Genomic DNA, 21558 nt, shown 5'->3' with positions numbered 1-21558 from the left:
TTTAGTTTATATGCCCGGTTTACCTGTAACTTCATCAGTCAACTATTAAAAACACATTTTTTTACACCATGCTTACAACTTTAGCCCTAAACAAATTAACCACAAACGACATGACACTGTTATTCAGTCAAATCATTACAGTCTTCAGACTCTGTATGGGTCCGTAGGGTGTTCAGATGTGTCAGGGCCGTTAATAAGGCAGTCAATGAACTTGCTGACTAAACCTAACCCATGCCATGTGTTTATGTTCACTTCTACATTTACACATACAAGATATAGCTTCATTATTCCACTGTTTTAATCCAAACATGAATAGTAGCAACCCATGTTAATACATAGCTTGCAAAATAAATGGTTATCTCATTGATGATAATCAAACAATACTAGTTGAAATTAGCTCAAGACAGAACACTAAGATGCTTCTCATGAAAAAGTCCAAAATAGAAATAATAAAGGGTTATGCTTAAATACTTATTTAGATTCCTGATGTTAAGTTTACTGGCATTGTTACTTTAACTTGGGTGAAAAAAAATCCACAGTGCTTATTCCACTCTCAAAAATCAAAAGTGGTTGTAATCTAAATTTAGCACCACCAAGCCAAAATACTGTTTGTTTCTGGCTCCCTCTACTGGTTGTGACATGGATCATTTCTCTCCAGAGCTAAAAATACCTGAAGCCTCAGCAGACACCCCACACTCTTAAACACAACATTAAACACACAAACTGAAGCCATTAGTAGCGGTTATTACGGTCATTTCTTTAATTTACATAGATATACAGTTAAATGGACACAAGAAATTGCATTGTGGTTTTCCAACTTCCTGTTGGTGCTTACAAGTATGGCAGGACAGACTACAAATGATTGTTGCTATTGACTGAGTTGTTGCAAGTGGCTGTGGCTTTGAGGTCCTCTTCCTCTTTAAAGCAGCCAGACACAGCATCATGCCCATGTTAAAATCATTTTTTTATTATTATTCTTTTCTCTCATAATTCATCCAAAAATGGTGTATTGCTGAGGTATCCACTAGCTGCCATGGTCTTTTTGCCATTCATAAATTTGTTTGCAGCCTGTAAAGAAAAGAAGAGTCATTAAAATACTTTACTTACACATATCATGTGCTTAGTCAGTTATTTTTGTTACAGCTTTATTTACTATTACTGTGTTTCCAGACATTGAGGGGAGCAGAAAATCTCAGAAATATCCCTTTAAGTTGTAGCTTGTCCTTGAAAATGTGCGCTGAAGCACCACTAAAGTAAAACTGCACTTCAGTGAAATATTCTCTGCAGAAAAGACACTAACCTTGACCACATCATCATGGGTGACAGCATCCACAGCCTGCAGAACAGAGTCAGGGAGCTGGTATGCTGCAGTGGTGAGAGCCTGAGTGCCGATCTCTTCAAGCAGACTCTCAGAGCTCTCTAAAGACATCAGGTACTCTGCTTTCACCTGGTTCCTACAGAGAAACACACGGACCAGTCAAATCAGAAACCATCTGTGTACACCTGCTTTAGATTTGTTGTCCAGTGTTCCTCAGTGCACTCACTTGGCTCTAGAAACGTCTGCATCTGAAACATTTCCCTTAGCCACACTTTGTATTTGAGCAATAGCCGCTTTGATCACCTGAAGAGAACAGGGACAAGCATGAAACTCAGTGAGATGGTGATTATGGCATCTTTGAAAATTCTATATACTGGCACATCTGTCTTAAATGGAGTAGATCATAGAATTACCTCTCCTGAAGAGTGAGCTTGTGCAATGGTATAGATGCCAAACAGGCCAGAGTCAGTGTACGAGGCATTAAAAGCTGTGGCCTGAAAAGCAGAGGAGAAATATTTTCAGCAGTTACAACAAACTTTTCTACAGATCAAAAGATTCTAAAAGACTTCTGTTTTTAGTTTAAACTCACATCGAAAGGCTGTGTGGTAGCTTTAGCAATACCCTGGCTCAGTTTGCTGGTGATGTTGGCCCCCCTCTTTACATGTGGCCCGGCTCCCAAGATCCTCTGCAGGACGCTAAAGGCGTTAGCTTCTGCACTACCTGACACACCGCCTTCACTGGCAATCAGGGAGTGTACCAGCTGGTCGTTGTTCTGGATCCGCAACTCACCTGCACATGTACACACGCATAGAGGCACACAGGTTAGGACCAAGCAAATGAGGCAGTGATAAATCTGAAAGAGTATGAAGCTGGAGTTTTACCTCCACGGTACACAGCCTTGGCCACAGGAGCTCCAGCCCCACTGCGGGTGCTCAGGAGTCCCTCGGCCACCTGCCTGAGGACAGAGTGCTTTACACCTGAATGCATAAATCAGAGGAAACTGGCATTAACTTACAGTAATATCTTGAAGTGTCGTCACTCAGGCATGCCAACGCAGTATTTAACACAGGCATTTCTCAACTGAAGAATTTAAACGGCTCTTGAAAAGCCCTCAACAAAAAGTGCACACAGTCTTTTTAACATCCAAGAGTCAAAAGTAACAGTCAAGCCTTCAAATTTCATAACATCACAACAAAACACTCACCTAGTCCCACAAGAGCCATTCTGCCAGTGATGAAGTTGCTTTCGACAAATGACTGAAGCTACAAGGAGAGGATAAGGAAGAGTTCAGGTTTGTAGAAGCAGCACAAGACTAAGACACTGTGGCTACATTTACATGCCGTCATTAACCCTTTCATATTTGGAATATTCTCGTTAATCTGGTTGCACACGGCCATGAAAACACCAATAACCCTTTTTAAAGCCCGGAATATGCACTCATTCATGGAATTCAAGGAATGCCCCTGTTTACATGCCAGAGCAAACAGGGTTTTTTCTGTTTACATGGTATCCAGATTAAAACAGCATCGCACAGACAACATCTGAGTGTAATGCAAGTAACCCAGGGGGGGTTTGGGGTTTTAAAAAACTGGAATATGAGCATATTCCATTTTTGAAAAAGGGTTTTTGGTGTTTTCATGGCCATGCCCAACCAGTTATTGCTAATATTCTGAATAATAAAGGGTTAATGACTGTATGGAAACGTAGCCACTCATGTAATCAGGTTATTCCAAATGTTCCGGAAACCAGAATATAGACTTAACCAAAATATTGACTGCATGTAAATTAGAGCTGAAACGATTCCTCGAATGATTCGAGGTACTCGATTACAAAAAATACTCGAGTAATTTTCTCGGCCTCGAGGAATCGTTTAATTTTAAAAAAGATCAAAGAGTGGTATTTCAAATAGAGCTGAGGCCATATTAAGAGAGTTTTCAGACCCCTTAAGCTACCTCTTATACAAAATAGCAACTAGCAACAAATCTAGCTTCTTTTCTGGAGTTTGGAGACTAATGGGTTATTCTACGAAACGGGTGCCATTTGGGTCCGCAACATCTGATGAGATGTACAAGGCACAAAAAATGTGTCAAAGTGTGTTTACAAATTTTGGAGCTACCAAAGCAAGTGCTCTTATTGACATGCTGTATCAGAAAATTCTATTTGTTAAAGAGAAAAATTTTCATTTGAAAAATAACTGCTCTTTAACTTAACAAAAATGTATTTTATCTGATTACTCGATTGATCGATTAATCGATGGGATTTTCAGTAGAATACTTGAATACTAAAATATTCGATAGCTGCAGCCTTAATGTAAATGTAGCCAGTGTTGCTCAGAGGAGAAAGAAGAAAAAGAAGCACCATACCTGATCTGAGGAGATGCGTCCAACCATGTGATCAGGGCAGTACAGAGAGTTGGACAAGGTGTTTTTGTATGCTGCTTCGTGAAGCTTCTCGATTACACCTGGTAAAAAAAAGAAGTCTTTTTGTAAGCACAGTGAGAAACAAACATGTAGATCTTCTTGACATTCTCTTTTCAAATACTCTGCCTTGGTTGGAATACAGATAAAAGCTGTTCTTTGTACTCACCTATCTGAGGACATTGCTGAGCCAGAGCCTTGTCGATCTTCACCCTAGGCGTCAGATCATTCACCTCCCACGGCCGAAACTCCTGAGCTGACGTTACACTGACCAGAAACTCCATTAATGAATCTCTGCAAACACACAGACACAGTTAAGTCAAACATGGCAACCTGAGGGAAAAAACCATCACCTATAATATCATGACATCAAGTCTCCAGCACTTACAGGTGATCTCTCATACATTCTGCAGCGTAGACCGTGGTTTCTCTTGATGACGTCACACTGCAGAGAAAACAACACATTTAAATCAATGGGGATGTTATTATGCTGGGATTTGAAGTCACATGTGAAGAGTTTCCTCACTGACCTCATGCTGCCGCCCAGCGCCTCCACACTGCGGCAGAGCTTGAAGCCAGAAGCATCCTTGTTGGTCTACAAAACAACACACACAGAATGTTAAAGGTGGTCCTGGATGTAAAGGAGGAATATAGGAAAAAAATAGAACTGAAAGTATGATAAAGCTTTTTTTTTTTCAAAACTGATGTAATAGCAGGTACCAGCGTGCTTATGCAATAAAATTATCAAAATTATCTTTTTGTTCGTTGCTAGGCGCTGCCCAAGTAGCTGCCTGTTGCAGCAGCTCTCTCTTCTTTGTCTGTTTCTTGTAGTTTTTTTTGTCTCTTTTTCGTCATCTTTGTATTTGGAGTGGATCATTACTTTGTGTGGCTCATTTGTTGGTCATGGACACCAAACTTTTTGTGGCTTCAGTGATATTTTTGCTACTTTTCTCCTGTGTTTGTCTGGAGATCCTACATGTATCCATGGCTGCATTGTTTACACGTGAAATTAGCTGTTAGCAGCCTGTAGCATGTCAATGCTAACTAGTGTAGGGCTTGATGATTTCCCTCGAGTTAAGGAGAAGAAGGTGAGGACGACGTGCTGGTTCTCGGGTGTGAACTGGGAGGTGACGACGTGGACCTGTCCCTCCATCCATTGTTGTTGGGAACGTGGGATCTATCTTCGGTGGGATGGACTAGCTAGCCATGCTAGCCCAGCGGCAGAGGGGCTGCCGGAGGGCAAAGTGGCATCGCGTTGTTCACGGATGTGGCTAAAGGAGCTGACATTGGATGCCAGCGTCACATTGGAGGAACTTCGCCTGCTGTGAGCAGACAGGATCCAGGAGACAGAGACTGAACAGACTGCTGGGGAGGCTCAGTCCTGGACCCTGTGGAGGTGGAGACTGGCTGGGCTGGAGAGTGGTGGACGGACTGTCGTCATCTATTTCTTGTGGACCTTTTTGCACTTTCTATACACTTTCTTACTTTTGTTTTTTTAAATGCTGCTGTGACTCCTGAATTTCCCCTCAGGGATAAATAAAGTATTTTCTATTCTATTCTATTCTATTCTACTCTATTCTATTCTATTTCTAAAAGATTACCAGGTTAGCTGCCAGTCGCATCACATGAGAGACGCCCTGATTTTCCACTGTCTCATAGCGACTTCCAGCTTTCACAAACACACCAACGCTGGACATGGGGGAGTAATTCTCCAGGGACGCGATCACCAGACCGTTGGGAAGCTTGGACACCTGAAGCAGAAAGAAAAACGTCATGAATGTTTTCGCAGCCAATTCATGTTTCACTTTGTATGCACGAGAGGTGAGAGCAGCACATACCTGGACATTCTGGGGAGGGAGGGGTGCGGCTGGGGTGGTCGGCTTGCGAACTGAGAGCGGTTCAGTCAGGGCTTGACTCCTCCTGGCGGCTGCATAGCAGCGTTTCTGTTGGAAGTGGAGACAACAAATATTACATAAGTGAGTTCTAATACTGTTTATCTTTGCTTCTGAAGTACTCACTTTACACTTGACCTAACAGTGCTACAGTAAGAAAATGATCCAGCATCAGATGGCACAAACATCATAATCAAGTTGAAGAGCTACATGAAGAATAAAGTAAATCTATGAACTTCTCTGCAATGTTACAACTATACTGCATTTTGTCAACAAAATAATCCATCAGGAGACACAGTTTTGGCTTAGCCACTGTGCAACATGAGCAGAAGTAGTCATCCTTAAGGTAGTAGTCTAGTTGGACTCCCAGCCATGACCCTTTGCTCCATTTACTCCCTTTCTCTCTTCAGCTGTCCAGTCAATCAAGACCAAAACAGATTTTGTTGTCCAGATGAAGTAATCACAACAATCACAGTTAAATTAATGTTAAACTATAATAATATCAAAAATATAGTTTTTATATAACATTCCAGTGGCTTTAATTTGACTTTTTTTTTGTTATAACAGCAAATTCTAGCCCTAATTTGAGTCATAAAACTCCCACTTTGTGTTGCTGTAACTAAAACATGGGGCCTACAAGTTAGTTATGATATCAGACAACATACACATGCGCTGACTTCTGCCATCAGTGAGTGCTAAACTATTTACCATGAGGTATCTGACATCATGGCCCATATCAGCTGATACCAACACTTCAGCAGTATACACAACTAAGCATGCCTGGCATGTCTGGCAGCAGAAATAATGTTATCAAAACTAAGAATTACCTGCGAATAAGACTCTGGTAAATTAACATAATGACAAGGTTTAAATGTGTCCATCATGTCTATATATGGTCAATCAAACAGATGACACTCTCACTGTCATAAACAGTGTGAGGAAAGGCGACAGTGTCCTGAAATGACCCGGGCACAAAGAGACCACAAACGTACCGCAGACGAAGCCTTGGGATACCGTTACAATGTGTAAAAAAAATCCGAAATGTAATCAGATTGCTGACGTAAACAGTACAGGAAGAGGGGTTTCTTCCTTTGAGACAAGTTGAGCTAAATATTAGAGACACATCAGCCCGGAGATGACCTTCAACTCGCATCCAGCTGGGAAAATATACGCATGTAAAAATAGAAACCATCAAGCAGTTGGGCACAAAACAAGCTGACTTGCCACATAAATATTAAAAAAAACTCACAGCATATGATTCAGGTGATACTTAAACCCAGACAAGCGAGCCTCAACACTAACGTTTCACAAACCTAAATTAGCTAGCCACCTAGCATGCTAACTAGCCGGCTGGCTAACTGAAGCTTATTGCGGGTTCACTTCAGAAGCAGTTTAAAAACCAACTCCAAGAAGAGCTTATATGTCGGGTAAACAGCTCAAAATAATCACAGAAGATATTAAACTCACAGGGATATTGTTCAGAGAGCGGATTCCCCTCATGACTCCTCCTGACACTCTCCTTCACACTGATATGGCGGCTGGCTGACGTACTTCCCACAAAGCACTGCGCTGGACTTATTAGTCAAAGATGATTTAGAGAGTCAAGATGAGCACCAAGTAAAGCAGCAGATTTACTCAGCGTTAAAGTCAAATTAATCTCCCTTGAAATACTTGAGAAAATGCTAAAGAGTATTGTAAGGAAATCATATGTAGAAGTCCATTTAGCTAGTTAAGTATTGGATAGTCATAATAAATATCATTTACCATTTTTAACAAGTGGAAACAGATTTCTGTAACAAAAAGCATGAAAATATGTCATTTATCATGTGAACCAAACATGTCATGTGCAATTTTTCTTAAGTTTAACTTTTTAGAATTTTTAAATAAATTCCATTTTAGGACAACTTTTAAATTATCTCATGAGTTTGATTATCTTCTTGATATTAATTTCCCAACTCCCTTTTAAATCTTACAGTTTGAATATTTTTTTAATGTAAAATGAAAACAATATGTTAAATGAAGGATTCAAAACAAAGAGAAGAATTAATAAAAAAAATATTTTGGGTCCTACAGGCTCTCTCAATTTTTCACATAAGTGTATATTTATTTTTTCCCTGTTGACTCAAGTTTGTTGTTTTCAAGCTTTGTAAAAAATCAGATAAAAAAGAACCATTGGTGATATTTAATTAAACATCTTTATTAGAACCAAACACCACCTTAAAATCACTAAAAGGCATTTTACATACAGCAATACAAAAATATAATGAACATATTACAGGTAGTGACAATCATTCAGAACTTCTATAGTTAAATATAAAATAAACACTGCACAATTAAGACATTTCCTCTTCACAGGTAACCTTAGAAATAATCACAATGAGAGTCTTTGGCCCCAGAGCATCTTTTGATCTAGTGAAATGTTTGTGACTGTTTTTACAAGGCTCACTCAGAAACTCACACCCCGTTAAATATATATCAAAATAACTGATACAAAAATACACTATGATGGCAGGGAGGGTGTTCACAGATGTTGAAACAAAACCCTTAACACATTCACATCAGTTCAGTTTAGACTGAGTCCTTGATCAGCCTGTCAGTGAACCCTTCTTGGGCTTCCTTTGTCACCAGGTGAGGGTCGCAGTGAGTGAGCCTCCATGAGCAGTCAGAGATTAAGAGCAGTCTTCCTTTTTCCACCAGTAACAGCTCAAACACTTTCCATCCAGATCCAGGCTTCCCTTCGCAGTTTGCCGTGCTCCGCAGCTCTGAGTGCTGGAACGTGCTGTCCCTTCATAAGGGAGCATATAAACCATGATGACTTGACCGCTGACACTCTGGCTCAGTTGTCATTCGGTGTTTCAGGACAGCTGCTCATGCAGATGTCTTTCCGTAGCTGAAGGGACACACAGCTGAGCCAGCTGCGACTGGTGGGCATTTCTCCAACTATCTCCCAGGTGTCCGTCTCGTCAAAGTACCTCTCTATGGTGTCATGATACCTGCATTGGAACAGCCGTGAACGTTAAACAGCTGCAAAGTTTCATAAAACTCAACAAATTCAATAAGACAAATCAGGATTACATCAGGAAAAAAGGATTAGCAGATTTCTGTTCATATATAAATTTGACCAACAGGGGGATTTGGATAATTGGCAGAATTTGACAAGATTATATATTTTTTCCTGACCAGTTTTGGAATCAATGCCACAAAAAGTTGCTTTTGTACGAGGACTACGCATTATGGACACACTTTGGATAGTGAGCTGTAATATTTCCTAGTAAATCAGGAAAGGAAGAACTAAAGTAAGACCTAGCTGTGAATTTGCCAATTGTTCCTTGTTTAGCTGGGATTAGAAAATCTTAAACCTTAGCCTCCCACCTGTCCCATCCTTCTTCCCCTCCTAAGACATAGATCTTTCCATCCACCACAGCAACACCAGGCCGGTAGCGTCGCTCCTTCATGGGGGCGCACATAGTCCACTGGTTGGTCTTAGGATTATAACATTCAACTTTATCCGTGTTCTCAGTCGAGGCGTGCCATCCACCTGGGGGAAAAACAACCACAGAGCTGAAAGTCAGAGTCACGGCTGAGTTTGTGGAGAAGTGTGTTTGATGTTGTGTTGCATACCGATGACGTAGAGCTTTCCTTTGAGCGTGCAGGCAGCCGAGCCAGAGCGAGCGATCTGCATGGGGGCAACTTCTGTCCATACAGCTGTTTTAGGGTTATACACCTGAGCGAGGTCTGTGCCGTCCCCGTCCTCTAATACTGCACCTCCTACAAGAGAAAACTTCATCAAAATGTGCATTTTCACTTTAGAAACACTTCCTGTGTGTGTGTGTGTGTGTTTCCTACCTGTGACGTAGAGAAGCCCGTCCAGAGCAACCACTGCAGGACTCGTAACAGCCATTTTCACAGACTCTGTAAACTGCCAGGAGTTGGTGTGAGGGTTGTAGCACTCCACCGAGTCCAGACGAGAGCGACCTTCCCACCCTCCAACCGCGTATACGAAACCGTCCAGCATCACCAGGCCTGGAGAGAAGGAGAGAAGGAGAGAAGGAGCGAAGGAGCGAAGGAAAGGAGGTAAGGTCACTAACAACAGCTGAACAGCGTGGGTTTCTGAGCGTCCCTCACTCCTGTTTGTTTTCACAGTTTTTTGGAGGAGTTGCTCAAGAATTGTCACCACATAATAACATGTCATTAAAAAAAAAACATTTTTCTTTGTTAGACAGAACAAAACAGCATAAGATTAAAGAGTAAGACCACACGTGCTAAATTGTCTACAAGAGTGAATCAGACATTTGACACATAGACTATTTTTTCGCAGCATCTGGTTAGAATGAAGGCGTAACACATCAAATGAGTGCAGAAAATAAAGCCGATAAATAAAAAAACTTTCAAAAAAGACAGAAAAGTGCTCTGATGTTTGCAACTGTGCAAATTTTGTTACCCTGTCAGGATAATTTTGGGTTGTTCACTAAAATCTGGGCAAGTGTTTGTTTTTTTTTTCAGTCTAAATTGTCTTTTCAGATTTAATATGAGCCAAACTCACCTGAAAACTGCAGAAAAATGTCTTTTAACTCTAATGGTGCGGCCACACCAAACGCAAATTTGCGGCGTGATTACATACAAAGTCAATGCAAAGACGCATTTAGCCGCCGATTCCCCTCGGGCGGCGCGATTCGCGCGTTTGGCGCGGCGAGTTTGGAGCGTTCACGCGTTTGGGCGGTAGACGCAAATTCGCTCGAGTTCAAAACATTACCCCACGACGTCATTGTTTTGACAACGTTGGGGGGCAACTGCCGCCTGCTCGGGCTCCAACTTGGTTTGAAAGTCTCTGAGGAGACAGGTTTTGAAAGTAAGTTCTGAAAACATTGATTCCCAGCTGGATTTGCCTGCACGGGCTATCACTGAGTCCGACTGTGTTTTTCTCAGCGGAGTTTTGAGCCTGATAGAGAGGAGGAAAGTGTGGGGCAGGGGCAGAGCCAGGGAAAAGATGGAAGTTCTCTGTGCTCCTCTCTTTCCTCCACCCCTTCATTATCCCCAGGGAGACCTCCGGGAACATGGGTCAGGGGTTCGGGTGGTCGGGGGTTCGGGGGGTCGGAGGTTCGGGGGATCGGGGATGAGATCGCAGGGAACAGCCAAGCAGAGCTGATGGATTACCAGGGAGAGGCAGAGGCATTGATTGTGATCTCCAAAGCTTTCACACACTCTCCTGTCATGCTTTGGAAACCACGGCTCATTGTTTTTCAGCTGCTCTTTTGGACTTTCGGTCATTAACTGAACGAGCTCTCTACTCCGCATGCGCAGTACTGCGCGTTCGCGTGTTCGCGCCTCAGCTTGTCAGAGACTAGGGCGTTCAGTGACAGGCCATTCGCGCGAGTAAATTCGCGTGTTCGCGTTTAGTGTGACCGCGGCATAAGATAGTGCAAAACACAATATTTTTGAAATAAGATAACCCCTCTTTAAAATTACTTAAAGAGAGGGTATCTATGTTTTAGCTGCTGTCTTTTTATAGCCCTCCACTCTACAAACCCATTTAATTTTGATTGGTCAGCCCTCTGGAGGCTTTTTGGGGGTAGAGCTATGGGCAGACCTTATGCAGTGACCAGTAAGTCTTGAAAAGATCTCACACTATTTTAGAACTGGCGGTTTTACAGTTTATTGTCAGTTTATTCATATTTCTATGACATATGAATATGTAGCAGTTTGAATACTGGTACACTTTTTTTTTTGCTAGGCGCTGCCCTGTTGGTTGTGGCTGTGTGTTGCAGCAGCTCGTCATTTTTGTCCGTTTCTTGTAAATTCTTTTGTCTCTTTTTCGTCATCTTTGTATTTGGAGTGGATCATTATTTTGTATGGCTCATTTGTTGGTCATGGAAACCAAACAGGTTTTGTCTTCAGTGATACTTTTGCTCCTGTGTTTGTCTAGCGATCCTACATGTATCCATGGCCAAATTGTTTACATGCGAAATCAGCTGTTAGCAGCCTGTAGCATATCAATGCTAACTGGTACAAGGCCCGATGTTTCCCCAAAAGGTGAGGAGAAGGAGGTGAGGACGGCCTGCTGGTTCTCAGGTGTGAACTGTGGTGGTGGAGGCTGGCTGACTGGAGGATGATGGGCAAACTGTCATCATCCATCTCATTATGGACCTTTGTTTTCCTTTTGTTTTCTGCTGCTGTGACTCTTCCTGAATTTCCCCTCAGTAATAAATAAAGTATTTTCTATTCTATTCTATTTTGAATGGGCATCCAGCACTGTTGATTTATGTCAATTTTTAGAGTATGGAGAAACATAATACCCCTCTTTAAAGAAGAAGTGTGTTTCCAGAGCATACTACATGTTACACATTCGCACCAACAGCCTCACCTAACTCAGAGCGAGCTACGTTCATTGGAGCCATCTCAAACCAGGAGTCAAAGCAGGGGTCGTAACGCCACATCTCTCTGCTGGCTGAGCCGTCAGGAAACTCTCCTCCTGCCAGGTACAGAGTGGAGTCTACAGCAGCAGACGGAGAGTGAAAGAATAGTTGGTGAACATGTCAAGAAGGACACAGATTAAAAGTGACAGGATCATTCCTCTCTGAGCGTCAGTGCTTCCTCACCGGAAACGACCAGCCCGTGTTTGCTCACAGCGAAGGGAAGGCACGCCAGATTCTTCCACTGATACGTCACGGGATCGAAGCTCTCCACGCTGCGCAGCACCACCTTGTCATCCTCACCGCCGACTGTCACTATCACTTCAGCTGTGCCTGTTGCCATGGAAACAAGAGAAGAATGGAGGTGGTGAGAGTCGAAGCATATTGGGCACGAACAACTCTGCAGTGCTTCAGACGGCAAAGATCATTTTCACTGCTAATGAAGACAATGTTTAATGAAGTCACATGATCAGTGATTCAAATCTGTGAACAACTGTCTGAAAGAAGTGTCACGTAACTGACTTGATGTAAATTACTTCATAGTGAATGAAAACGAAATTTATAGGGCTGACATTCAGTTAAGAGTTAATGTGACTGTGTTCACCTGTGGACCTGCGTGGCCTGGCTCTCGGGCAGTAGAGCTCCCCACGGCGGTCCTTTAGCAGCAGATAGTCCTTCGCCTCAGAGATGAGTCTCTGACAGCCCTGGCTCTCCTTCACCACATCCAGAGACTCAATCACATCGTGGAGGTAGTAAGGGCTGATCAGAGGCAGGCGGATGTGTTCGAGGACCTTCAAGAGCGAGAAGAAAAGAAGCTATTTTTTTTTAAATGCAACTGAACCCAGTCATTTAAGATCTTTTCAAGTTATTTCTATAAATTTTGGAAATACAGCATTAAAACTGTCTTAACCAGATTGCAAACAGAAATATGTATAAGGAAAAGGAGGGGTTATTGAATTCAATCACAAGGTTAACGTTGGGAATCTGGTTTAAAATAGTAAAAAAAAATACAAATTGGAGCATGAGGCAAAGATTTTGAGTTGGATGGCCTGTGACTAATTTTAAACCAGGAACCCTAAACCAAAGGTTTAAACAATGGGCATCTCGAGGCGTAACAATAATCGACAGAATAAATGAAAAAGGAGAAATAAAAAGCTGCAATAAACTGAGGAGAGAATACGGCTTAGCGAATAAAGCAGGGATCTCCAACTCCTACCCTGGCGGGCCAAGAGGCTACAGGTTTTCTTTCCAACCCAAAACTCCACCAACTGATTTCACTGATAAGTTCTTGCTCTCTGCTTGAAGGTGATTAAATCAGTGAAATCAGCTGGTGGAGTTTTTGGTTGGAAAGAAAACCTGCAGCCTCTCGGCCCTCCAGGGTAGGAGTTGGAGATCCCTGGAATAAAGATTTTTACATGAACCTCAAATAAAGAGATAAAGCTGGATTCCCCATGTGAATTAAACAGATTGATTACAACATTATGCATGCATATAGTTATGCAGAGTAGTTTCAGCGCTGTACCAAAACACGGTAAGAAATAGATCAACTTCCACTCTCTCCATTAGAGATGAATGGGCAAAAGAACTAAAGATGAAAAAAAAAAAAAAGAATGGCAAAACATGTGTAGGATGCAAAGTAAAACATCAAGCTCTAGAATGTGGAGGGAATATGGCTGGAGAAATAAAATTAGATTTTTTATCACCCAAAAAAAATCAAAGAAAATCCTCACCTGTCCCTCAACTAGAGGTGGGCGATACTGGGAATTTTGGTGTCAATCTGATAGCAAGTAAATACAGGGCCAGTATCGCCAATGCCGATACTGATACAGATACTTTTCAATATTTAAGGTTGATGTTTCATCAAACTGCTGGAGTGTTTTGAAATTTTTTTTCTTTTGATTCTGTTGTTAAAACCTTGGACAGAATTTGGGAAAGGTTTAAAATTACTTTAGTGTCATGATAAACATTTATGTTCAGAAACAATACAACAGAAAAAAAAAAATTCCCAAATATTTTGTGTGGAATTATTTTCTTAAGAAAAAATGCAAAAGAAATTTATATATATATATATATATATATATATATATATATATATATATATATATATATATATATATATATATATATATATATATTTATATATATATATACATACACATATATAAAATAATTTTAAGGTTAAATTTAAACAAAATCTTTTTTGAAGTACAAAGTTAAACACTACAATACAAAAATAAATAAATAAATAAAAGTTCTCTTGTTATTAGACTCATTTTTTAAAATAGTAAAGTATAAAGAATTATCTCACCAGAACAAATGTTAGAGAAAAAAAAAAATTCTGCTTGCTTGTTTCCCTGGTGCCGCTGAGCCACGTGACGTGACGCAGACACAGTCAGGTCGCTACTTTCATAAAACTGCAGCAGTTTGCGCATTAAGGAGAAAAATACTAGCGTATCAATCTTTTTTCACCAGTATCATTTGATATCAATACCAACTTTGATATTGATAGTATCGATTTTTTGGATCGATCTGCCTACCTCTACCCTTAACCTTGCTGGAGACAGTGTGGGGAGCATGATGTGGACCATGCTCATGTGTTTTGGCAGTGTGTAAAAATGAACAAGTTCTGGGATGACGTGTGGAAAGTAATGAAGGCAATTATTAATTGGGTTATTAAATTCCTACGACATGTGAAGTGTTGTATCAGGAAAATCTGACACAAGAAATTGTTCAAAACAAATACAGAAACCTGGTTGGAATATTACTTGTAGCATCTAGGAAAGCCATAACAAGAAAGTGGTATCAGGAGGACCCTCCCACTGTGAAAAACTTGTTGGCCATTGTGGAAAAACTACACGACATTGAGATCATTACAAATAATTTGAGACTTCAACAATTTATTTTTCAAAAAAAAAAATGGAAAAAGTGGATAAACTTTAAAACCCACCTGAAAGACTGTGAAGAATGGACTATTTACAAGGAGGCTACATTAACTTTTGTTAACTGACACCAAGTTGTTGTATAACATGTTCTTTTGTTGTAATGTTATAAAAAAGCAAATAAAATACAAATATAAAAAGAAAACGTCTTAACCAAGAAGACAAGTATTTATTAGCAAACAAATGAAAAAATAGTTTTTTTGTTTTTTTTTAAAGGAGAGGCCCTGTCTCATTATAGTCCATGGTGTTGGTTACAAGAGTTGGCGTGTGGACTGTGATTTATGAAAGTCATAAACACCAACAGCTGCCAAGTTAAGGGCTCTTTTACGCTGCTCTGTCAGCCTGATCACACACACATCCCTGAAGTGTGTTTGGGGTGTCATGTTTAGAAGTCAGAGAGAGAACTGTGAACAGTGTGACGTGGCTGTGACTGCAGCAACACGACTCCAACAGCATGCAGAAAGAAAAAGTCAAAGAAATGAGAATCTCACCTTTTCAAAGCTCTGCTTTCGAGAGGAACATTTATTTAACCACAGCATGGCCGCTTCAAACACCACCTCCTCTTTAGACACGTTGAGATGATCACTGCCGAGGATTTCAGTCAGCTTGTCCACACACAGGGACAGAAACTCCTCCTGGAGGGAATATTAAAAAAAAATGATGCGCCTTCTATCAAATCGTTTCACTCTTTGAGTTTAACAGTAATCAGAAATACTTCACATAACTGTTGCAACTAGGGTGACCAGGTGCTTACAAGCCACCCACATGTGGGATACGTGAATGCTGAAATATAGGCTAAGTTTTTGAATAATGTCAATCTAACTCTCAAACATAAATATTTCTATTGAGACTGAGCTTAAATAAATAACTTCTATCTAATTTGGTTGCACACAGTGTGGACATGTGTGATTTTTTTTCCTTTAATGGAGGAAGGAAGAACATTTGTCATAGGAAAATAATACTCATAAAAACTATTAAAAAATCTAATTGTAAAATTTTAAAAAATAAACTAAAAGCTTCTCAGAGCTTGTGAAATATTGTGATTGTCTACATTTGGAGTATCATTTTTATTACGTTCAGTGCATGTTCTCAACTCTTAAAAGTCAACTAATCTGTGGGCAATAAAACATAAAAGCAGGAATGACAACATTTTAACTTGCGCAAAACGTTTCTTGAAGATTTTACATCATGACCTGTGTTGCTTCACATCCTACTCAACTCCATGGACGATGGAGGAATATTTGATCAAGCTCCCAAAACACACATTTTCTCCAAGGGACTTCATGTTTTTCCCTACAAAATCTGCATCCTGTTTTCTGTTGTCTTCACCTTTGATTTTTGCGTCAGTGGGCAGAGGTAACGGAGGACGCAGGTGACGGGATGATGAACTGACAACACATGCATGTTGATAATAATCAACAGCAAATGAATGCAATGGTGATGGCCCTCTTCCAGCTACTGGATGAAAATCATGTTGTCAGAGAGTAGACTGCCACAGTTAAGGGAGCAAGAGCTGATCAAACGCGGGACATCGCCTCACTTTGAGGGACATGGGTAAAGTGAAGGTAAAAATGGATGTCATCTTGCTCGGCTCAAAGTGAGGTTGCCACAAAAACTGCTCCCCCTGGTGACTGGCTGCAGTACCGGTCAAAAAATCCAGCTCTCTAGTCATTCCAGATGGGCTGTGGTCAAACTTTTAAAAAATCAATACACCTCGTAGAAATGTTTCTCACGTCTGATTGTTGTGGTGATTTGAAGATATCATTTAGCTGCCTTGTATTCAAGTACTTTTTTTAAGTAAGTTTCGTTTTCATTAGTTATTAGGGTTGTCACGATACTAAAATTTTCAACTCGATACCGATACTCAGGAAAATATTTGATACTCGATACTATTTTCGATACCACAAGGATGAAAAAAAAAGAACCTAATATTTAAAAGAAACATTTTTATTAACAAAAAAATGCAAATATGACCTCTGTTGTGACATGTAACAATTAACAGTACCACACACACAACAAACAGTTGTGTAAAAAGAAAGTTTTAGGCCTGAGGTAGTGCAAAAAATAAATGAAATAAAGACATTTTTAAAAAATTTTGCCTGATTTATGCACTGTCCACTAAAAACAGCCCTGAGAACCACTTATGGGCCTCCAGCCACAGGTTGAGAACCACTGCACTAGTAGATTGTATTTGAAGCTTGATCCTTAAAAGATTGCTCACATCATGAACAATATGTGACCCAGGGAACCTCAGGATGAATTTATCATTTAGAAAACAGTGAGTGAGTGAAAACAGCACAGATGGACTGATGAACAATGCTGCATTTTGATTCATCAAAAGGTTGACTCGTCTTTTTTAAGTCTGTGTTCATTTAAAATGTGCTCATGAGCTATCAAGACACAGTTTGAAATATAAAATCACACATAGTGACTGACGATCTCTCACTGTCTGCTGGGATGCGTGTCTATCTGCGCCTTTACGCACGCCGGCACAAAGAGGAGCGCGTGTACACGGAAAGTGAAAGTTTAAGTTACACAACCATCCCATAATTATGTTTTATAGTGGTTATATGGTATTTCTTGGGGGTTTCTAGTGGGTATAGGGTGCATACCTACGTATCTTGTATATTACACAACACGACCTCTGCGTCCTCTGTGCTCCTGTGCCTCTGACTTGAGCGTGAGAAATCGGAGGTGTGGCATGAGTGCAGGTGAAACCATCCAAATGTGTGAGTCTCACGGCGAATGCGTGACAGTTGGCAGCCCTGTTTATAATCATTAACGTTACATCAGCCTTTAATCGCTCGTTGTGGCTAATGGCTGCTCTCGTGTGTGTGTGAGGAGGCAGAGAGAGAGGGACGCAGCGGCTCGGCATCGGGATTGGGGGGGTAGTATCGATACTTTTGAAAGTGAGTATTGTATCCGGATGCAACATTTTAGTATCGGTACTTTTTTAAGTATCGGTACTTTTGACAACCCTATTAGTTATTAGAGGTTAAAACAAGGTTTTACGTCACTTTTAACAATGATTGACAGATGCCGTTCTCATGTATTTTTTTCCAGGGATTGTAAAATATGGCGACAGGCACAGTCAAGATGTGATAAGGTTTCAGAAAGAAAAAAAATATTATTTTTGTCACCCAGCTCCACTCAGATTCTCCCACAATCCCTCACAGTCTCTATTGCGCAAACTCTGGCTGCACAACTGCTTCAATGGCGGCGCCTATGACCGAGGTATTTTGGCTTCAGATTGTACAATGGTTAATGGCAGAACCACGCTGTCCACTCTATAAACAGTCTATGGTCGGAACAGCAACATACTAGTATTAAACACGCAGCATTGTCTAAACAATGCAAAAAGGGGGGTGGGCAAATTCCCTGACTTGGACACAGAACAATCTGAGGGACATGTGAATGCAGCGTTTTCCTCCACAAGGGTAATCACTGGTATGAATGCTGACAGGCAGGTGGATTATCTTTGTTAATCCCCTTTAACACATGAGACAACGCTGCCTGCTGCAGCTCTCCAGCAGAGGTGTTTACTAGCAGCACGTGAACTTGATGACCGCATTTCAAAAGATTTCTTCTGTTTCTTAGTTCAACACAGCCCAGCTCCTCAGGATACAATCACACGCTGAGTGCATTTCTTCAAGGATGGTAGAAACTACAAAACTGAAGGTGTCTTGTTGATAAATACTGTAAGACATCAGTTATTACAAAGTCATACTGTAGTATCTCTCCATGTTCTTTTCAATACAATGATGTCACTGTTGATCATAATTAAGCTTTTCAGGTTATTAAATCAAAATCAGAAATAATTAATCCCAGAGGGGAATTTACTTTATAGTTACTGCTACTTCTTGAAAAAGTGTTAAAAATAGAAAGTACAAAATAAGAAATTCTAAGATTTAAGAAATTACAAAATATATAAATGTAAGAGATTATAAAATTATAAGATATAAGAAATTACAAGTATACCAATATAAGAAAGTGGGAAAAAATGGAAGCGTGAGATTCCACCATTACAGATTTACACCCCCATTGCGCCTGGTATACAATAAATAACGCACAGAGGCAAAGAATAAAGGCGGTGATTAGGGATGGGCATTGATAAGATTTTATCGATATAAATGCCCTTATTGATTCTGCTTATTGATTCAATTTTTACAGATTCCCTTATCAATACCTTCTATTTTAAGTGAAAAAATATGTAATTGGTCACTGGATCTGGATACTTCCCAGCGTAAATTAAAAAAAAAAGTAAAAATTGCCTGTCATGTGACGATGTACAGTTTTGTAAAATTTTGTAATATGCCTCTGTGATGAAAGTTGAAATTCTACTCTGACGCCAAAGTTATACTGATGTATGCTAACCGCTAGCATATCAATGCAATTTCCTATATACATTAGCATCAAGCTAGCTCTATTTTGTTAATTTTGAATGTATTGAATTGGAATCTCCTGTGAGAGAGTAATGTAGATTTCTTTGAGTGTTCAGTTTGTCAGTAAAATTTCAAGCTAGAAATCCTTAAACAGGGTTTTCTTGGGAAATGTTATCTAACTGCCAAGCTAAGAAAGCTGCGGCAGACTAGTCACATAAGGTCCTGTAGCTCTGGCATAGTGTAAAGAATCGATAAGACAATCTTTAAGCACAGAGGCTTACGATATCGATGGATTGAAACATTTCTTATCGATTCACAACAGGAACGGTTTTTGATTCCCATCCCTAGCGGTGATGTGTAACAAGTTATTTATCTGTTGATTCACATATGAATTTAAAAATACTAATATTTCTGAACGTTTTCCAAATTCTAAAAACTTTTTGTCTAATAAAGTTTATCACACATGTATTCGATGTAATATTAATTTAAGGTCCCGTTAGTGTCTCACCTGCTGGTAAACACTGCTGAAGTGCTCCAGAATGTAGCTCATGCTGCTGCTCTCCAGCCTCTTACAAGAGTGAGCTTCAGCAAAGCAGTGAATCCCCACACAGTTCATCTCATCCATCTGACGCTCCATGAAACGACAACACGCCTCTCGCACTGCCATCACGTCCAGCAGGTTGGCAGCTGCAAGCAGAGCCTAATAAGGAGAAGTAATGTTTCAGCAAACATGAGCCATCGAATGAAAGAGAGCAGCAGGGAGGAAACAAGAGGTGATACTTTACCTGCACATTAGCTTTAGAGATGTAGACCTCTGAGGTGTAGGCGTAGCTCACCAGCATGCCAACCATCTGAGGCTCAACTCCATTGATGGCAACACGCTCCTGTTTGGACTCGATCAGGTCAGTGGAAAACATCGCCTGAGGAGACAACAAGTGGAAAACACACATTTTACGTGCTTTGTGTGATTAACAAGCTTTCCAGCCAAGCCCTGGATTTGATGCGTGAAGTGTACCTGAAAGTAAGAGCTAAAGGACGCCAGCACGATGCGATGGCATGGGAACTCCTGTCCTCCACAGCACAGGGTCACATCACAGAAGGCGTTGTTGAGCCTCAGGCTGTTGAGGCCCTGCAGGACGGTGTTGGGGTGCCTGAACTCCACGAACAGGTAGTCATCGCTGCTCAGAGGAGCTGCAGGAAGGGCGGCGACGGCGAAGATGTTGATGTCCTCCAGGACCCTGGTGTTGTTGGGGGACGGAGAGGTCGACCCGGCGTTGACAGCAATTATTTCAGCCATGGTTGACTTTGTTAAACAAGCCTGGAGTCGAGGGAGGAGGAGGCAAAACAGACAACACCGTTTCTACACTTTGACGCATACTGTACCGGCGTTCTCACTTCAGGTACCACACACACACAGCGGGAATGCAACAAAATCACGCACTTTTTGTAAGTTACCACATGTAAACTCAAAATTTCACAGTGACGGTAACAAACAATCGCAAGAGATTCAACAAGGCGGAGGGACGATCTGAGATTGCCCATTAGCACTAATGGGGCTTACCTCCAGAGTAACGGCGCGGCTGATTTTCTACCAGTCGTTGCTGGTGAACACCGTAAAGCAGGTGAGATTAAACACTCAGGGGCTGTACCTGTAAAACATAGTTACCTGTCTGACATAGTCGTGACCATTACGGTGCAGAACACACTCTCCCACATACAGTTTAGCGTCAAAGAGTAACGAGCAGCAGTTTAAGTAGCCCCTCACCGGAAGTCCCTCCTTCTGCAAGCGCACGAACGTAGAGACGTCTCTGTTGAGAACTTCCGGATTCGTTTAAGCTACCGACAATGATAATAATAATTAAAAAAAAAAAAAAAAAAAAAAAGATTTTAAAAAAGAAAACAAAGTCAATACCACACTTTGATCTTTAAAAAAAAAAAAAATTCACAAAGGCAAAAACCCAATCAAATTTTTTTCTATCACTATTTTATTAACAAGAATATGACAGCTTCTGGACAATAACGGACGACTGGGTCCAAAATTATGTATTGAAACGTCACTCAGACATTTGGTATTTCTGTCTGATTTCCAGATTTAAACATTACACTCACCTGCATCTACTTGAGGCAGACTCTCCCTCTGAATTTATTCATGACAAGCTGTTACTTAAAGGGGACATATCATGCTGATCCCTGATTTAAT

General features: G+C 40.8%; 2 protein-coding genes across 3 annotated transcripts; both read right to left on the bottom strand.

Moving 5' to 3' along the window:
- Positions 1 to 717: 717 nt before the first annotated feature.
- uqcrc2a (ubiquinol-cytochrome c reductase core protein 2a) lies at positions 718 to 7225 on the bottom strand. Its single transcript, XM_074696579.1, has 14 exons — positions 7095 to 7225; positions 5574 to 5678; positions 5337 to 5486; positions 4266 to 4330; positions 4124 to 4180; positions 3905 to 4029; positions 3682 to 3779; positions 2523 to 2580; positions 2200 to 2295; positions 1908 to 2107; positions 1732 to 1812; positions 1545 to 1621; positions 1301 to 1454; positions 718 to 1068 (listed from the first exon to the last, which is right to left on the bottom strand). Exons 1-14 carry the CDS (start codon positions 7125 to 7127, stop codon positions 985 to 987), a joined length of 1383 nt encoding a protein of 460 aa, XP_074552680.1. The 5' UTR covers positions 7128 to 7225; the 3' UTR covers positions 718 to 984.
- Positions 7226 to 7845: 620 nt separating this feature from the next.
- LOC141810118 (kelch-like protein 24) lies at positions 7846 to 21144 on the bottom strand. 2 transcript variants are annotated; one of them, XM_074697465.1, is made up of 12 exons: positions 20920 to 21144; positions 20374 to 20676; positions 20144 to 20278; positions 19867 to 20058; positions 15468 to 15611; positions 12642 to 12828; positions 12224 to 12370; positions 11989 to 12117; positions 9474 to 9650; positions 9249 to 9395; positions 9000 to 9165; positions 7847 to 8620 (listed from the first exon to the last, which is right to left on the bottom strand). In XM_074697465.1, exons 2-12 carry the CDS (start codon positions 20653 to 20655, stop codon positions 8464 to 8466), a joined length of 1863 nt encoding a protein of 620 aa, XP_074553566.1. In that variant the 5' UTR covers positions 20656 to 20676; positions 20920 to 21144; the 3' UTR covers positions 7847 to 8463. The 2 variants fall into 2 exon arrangements, with proteins under 2 accessions (XP_074553567.1, XP_074553566.1); XM_074697466.1 differs by lacking the exon at positions 20920 to 21144 and having other exon boundaries at positions 7846 to 8620.
- Positions 21145 to 21558: the final 414 nt, after the last annotated feature.

Source organism: Halichoeres trimaculatus, unplaced genomic scaffold, assembly GCF_033239565.1.
Source record: "Halichoeres trimaculatus isolate MK-OKI-2021-1 unplaced genomic scaffold, fHalTri1.1 fHalTri1_scaffold_20, whole genome shotgun sequence".
Taxonomy (NCBI): domain Eukaryota; kingdom Metazoa; phylum Chordata; class Actinopteri; order Labriformes; family Labridae; genus Halichoeres; species Halichoeres trimaculatus.
Note: the sequence above shows the minus strand (reverse complement) of the source record. Positions and strands in the feature narration are given on the sequence as shown.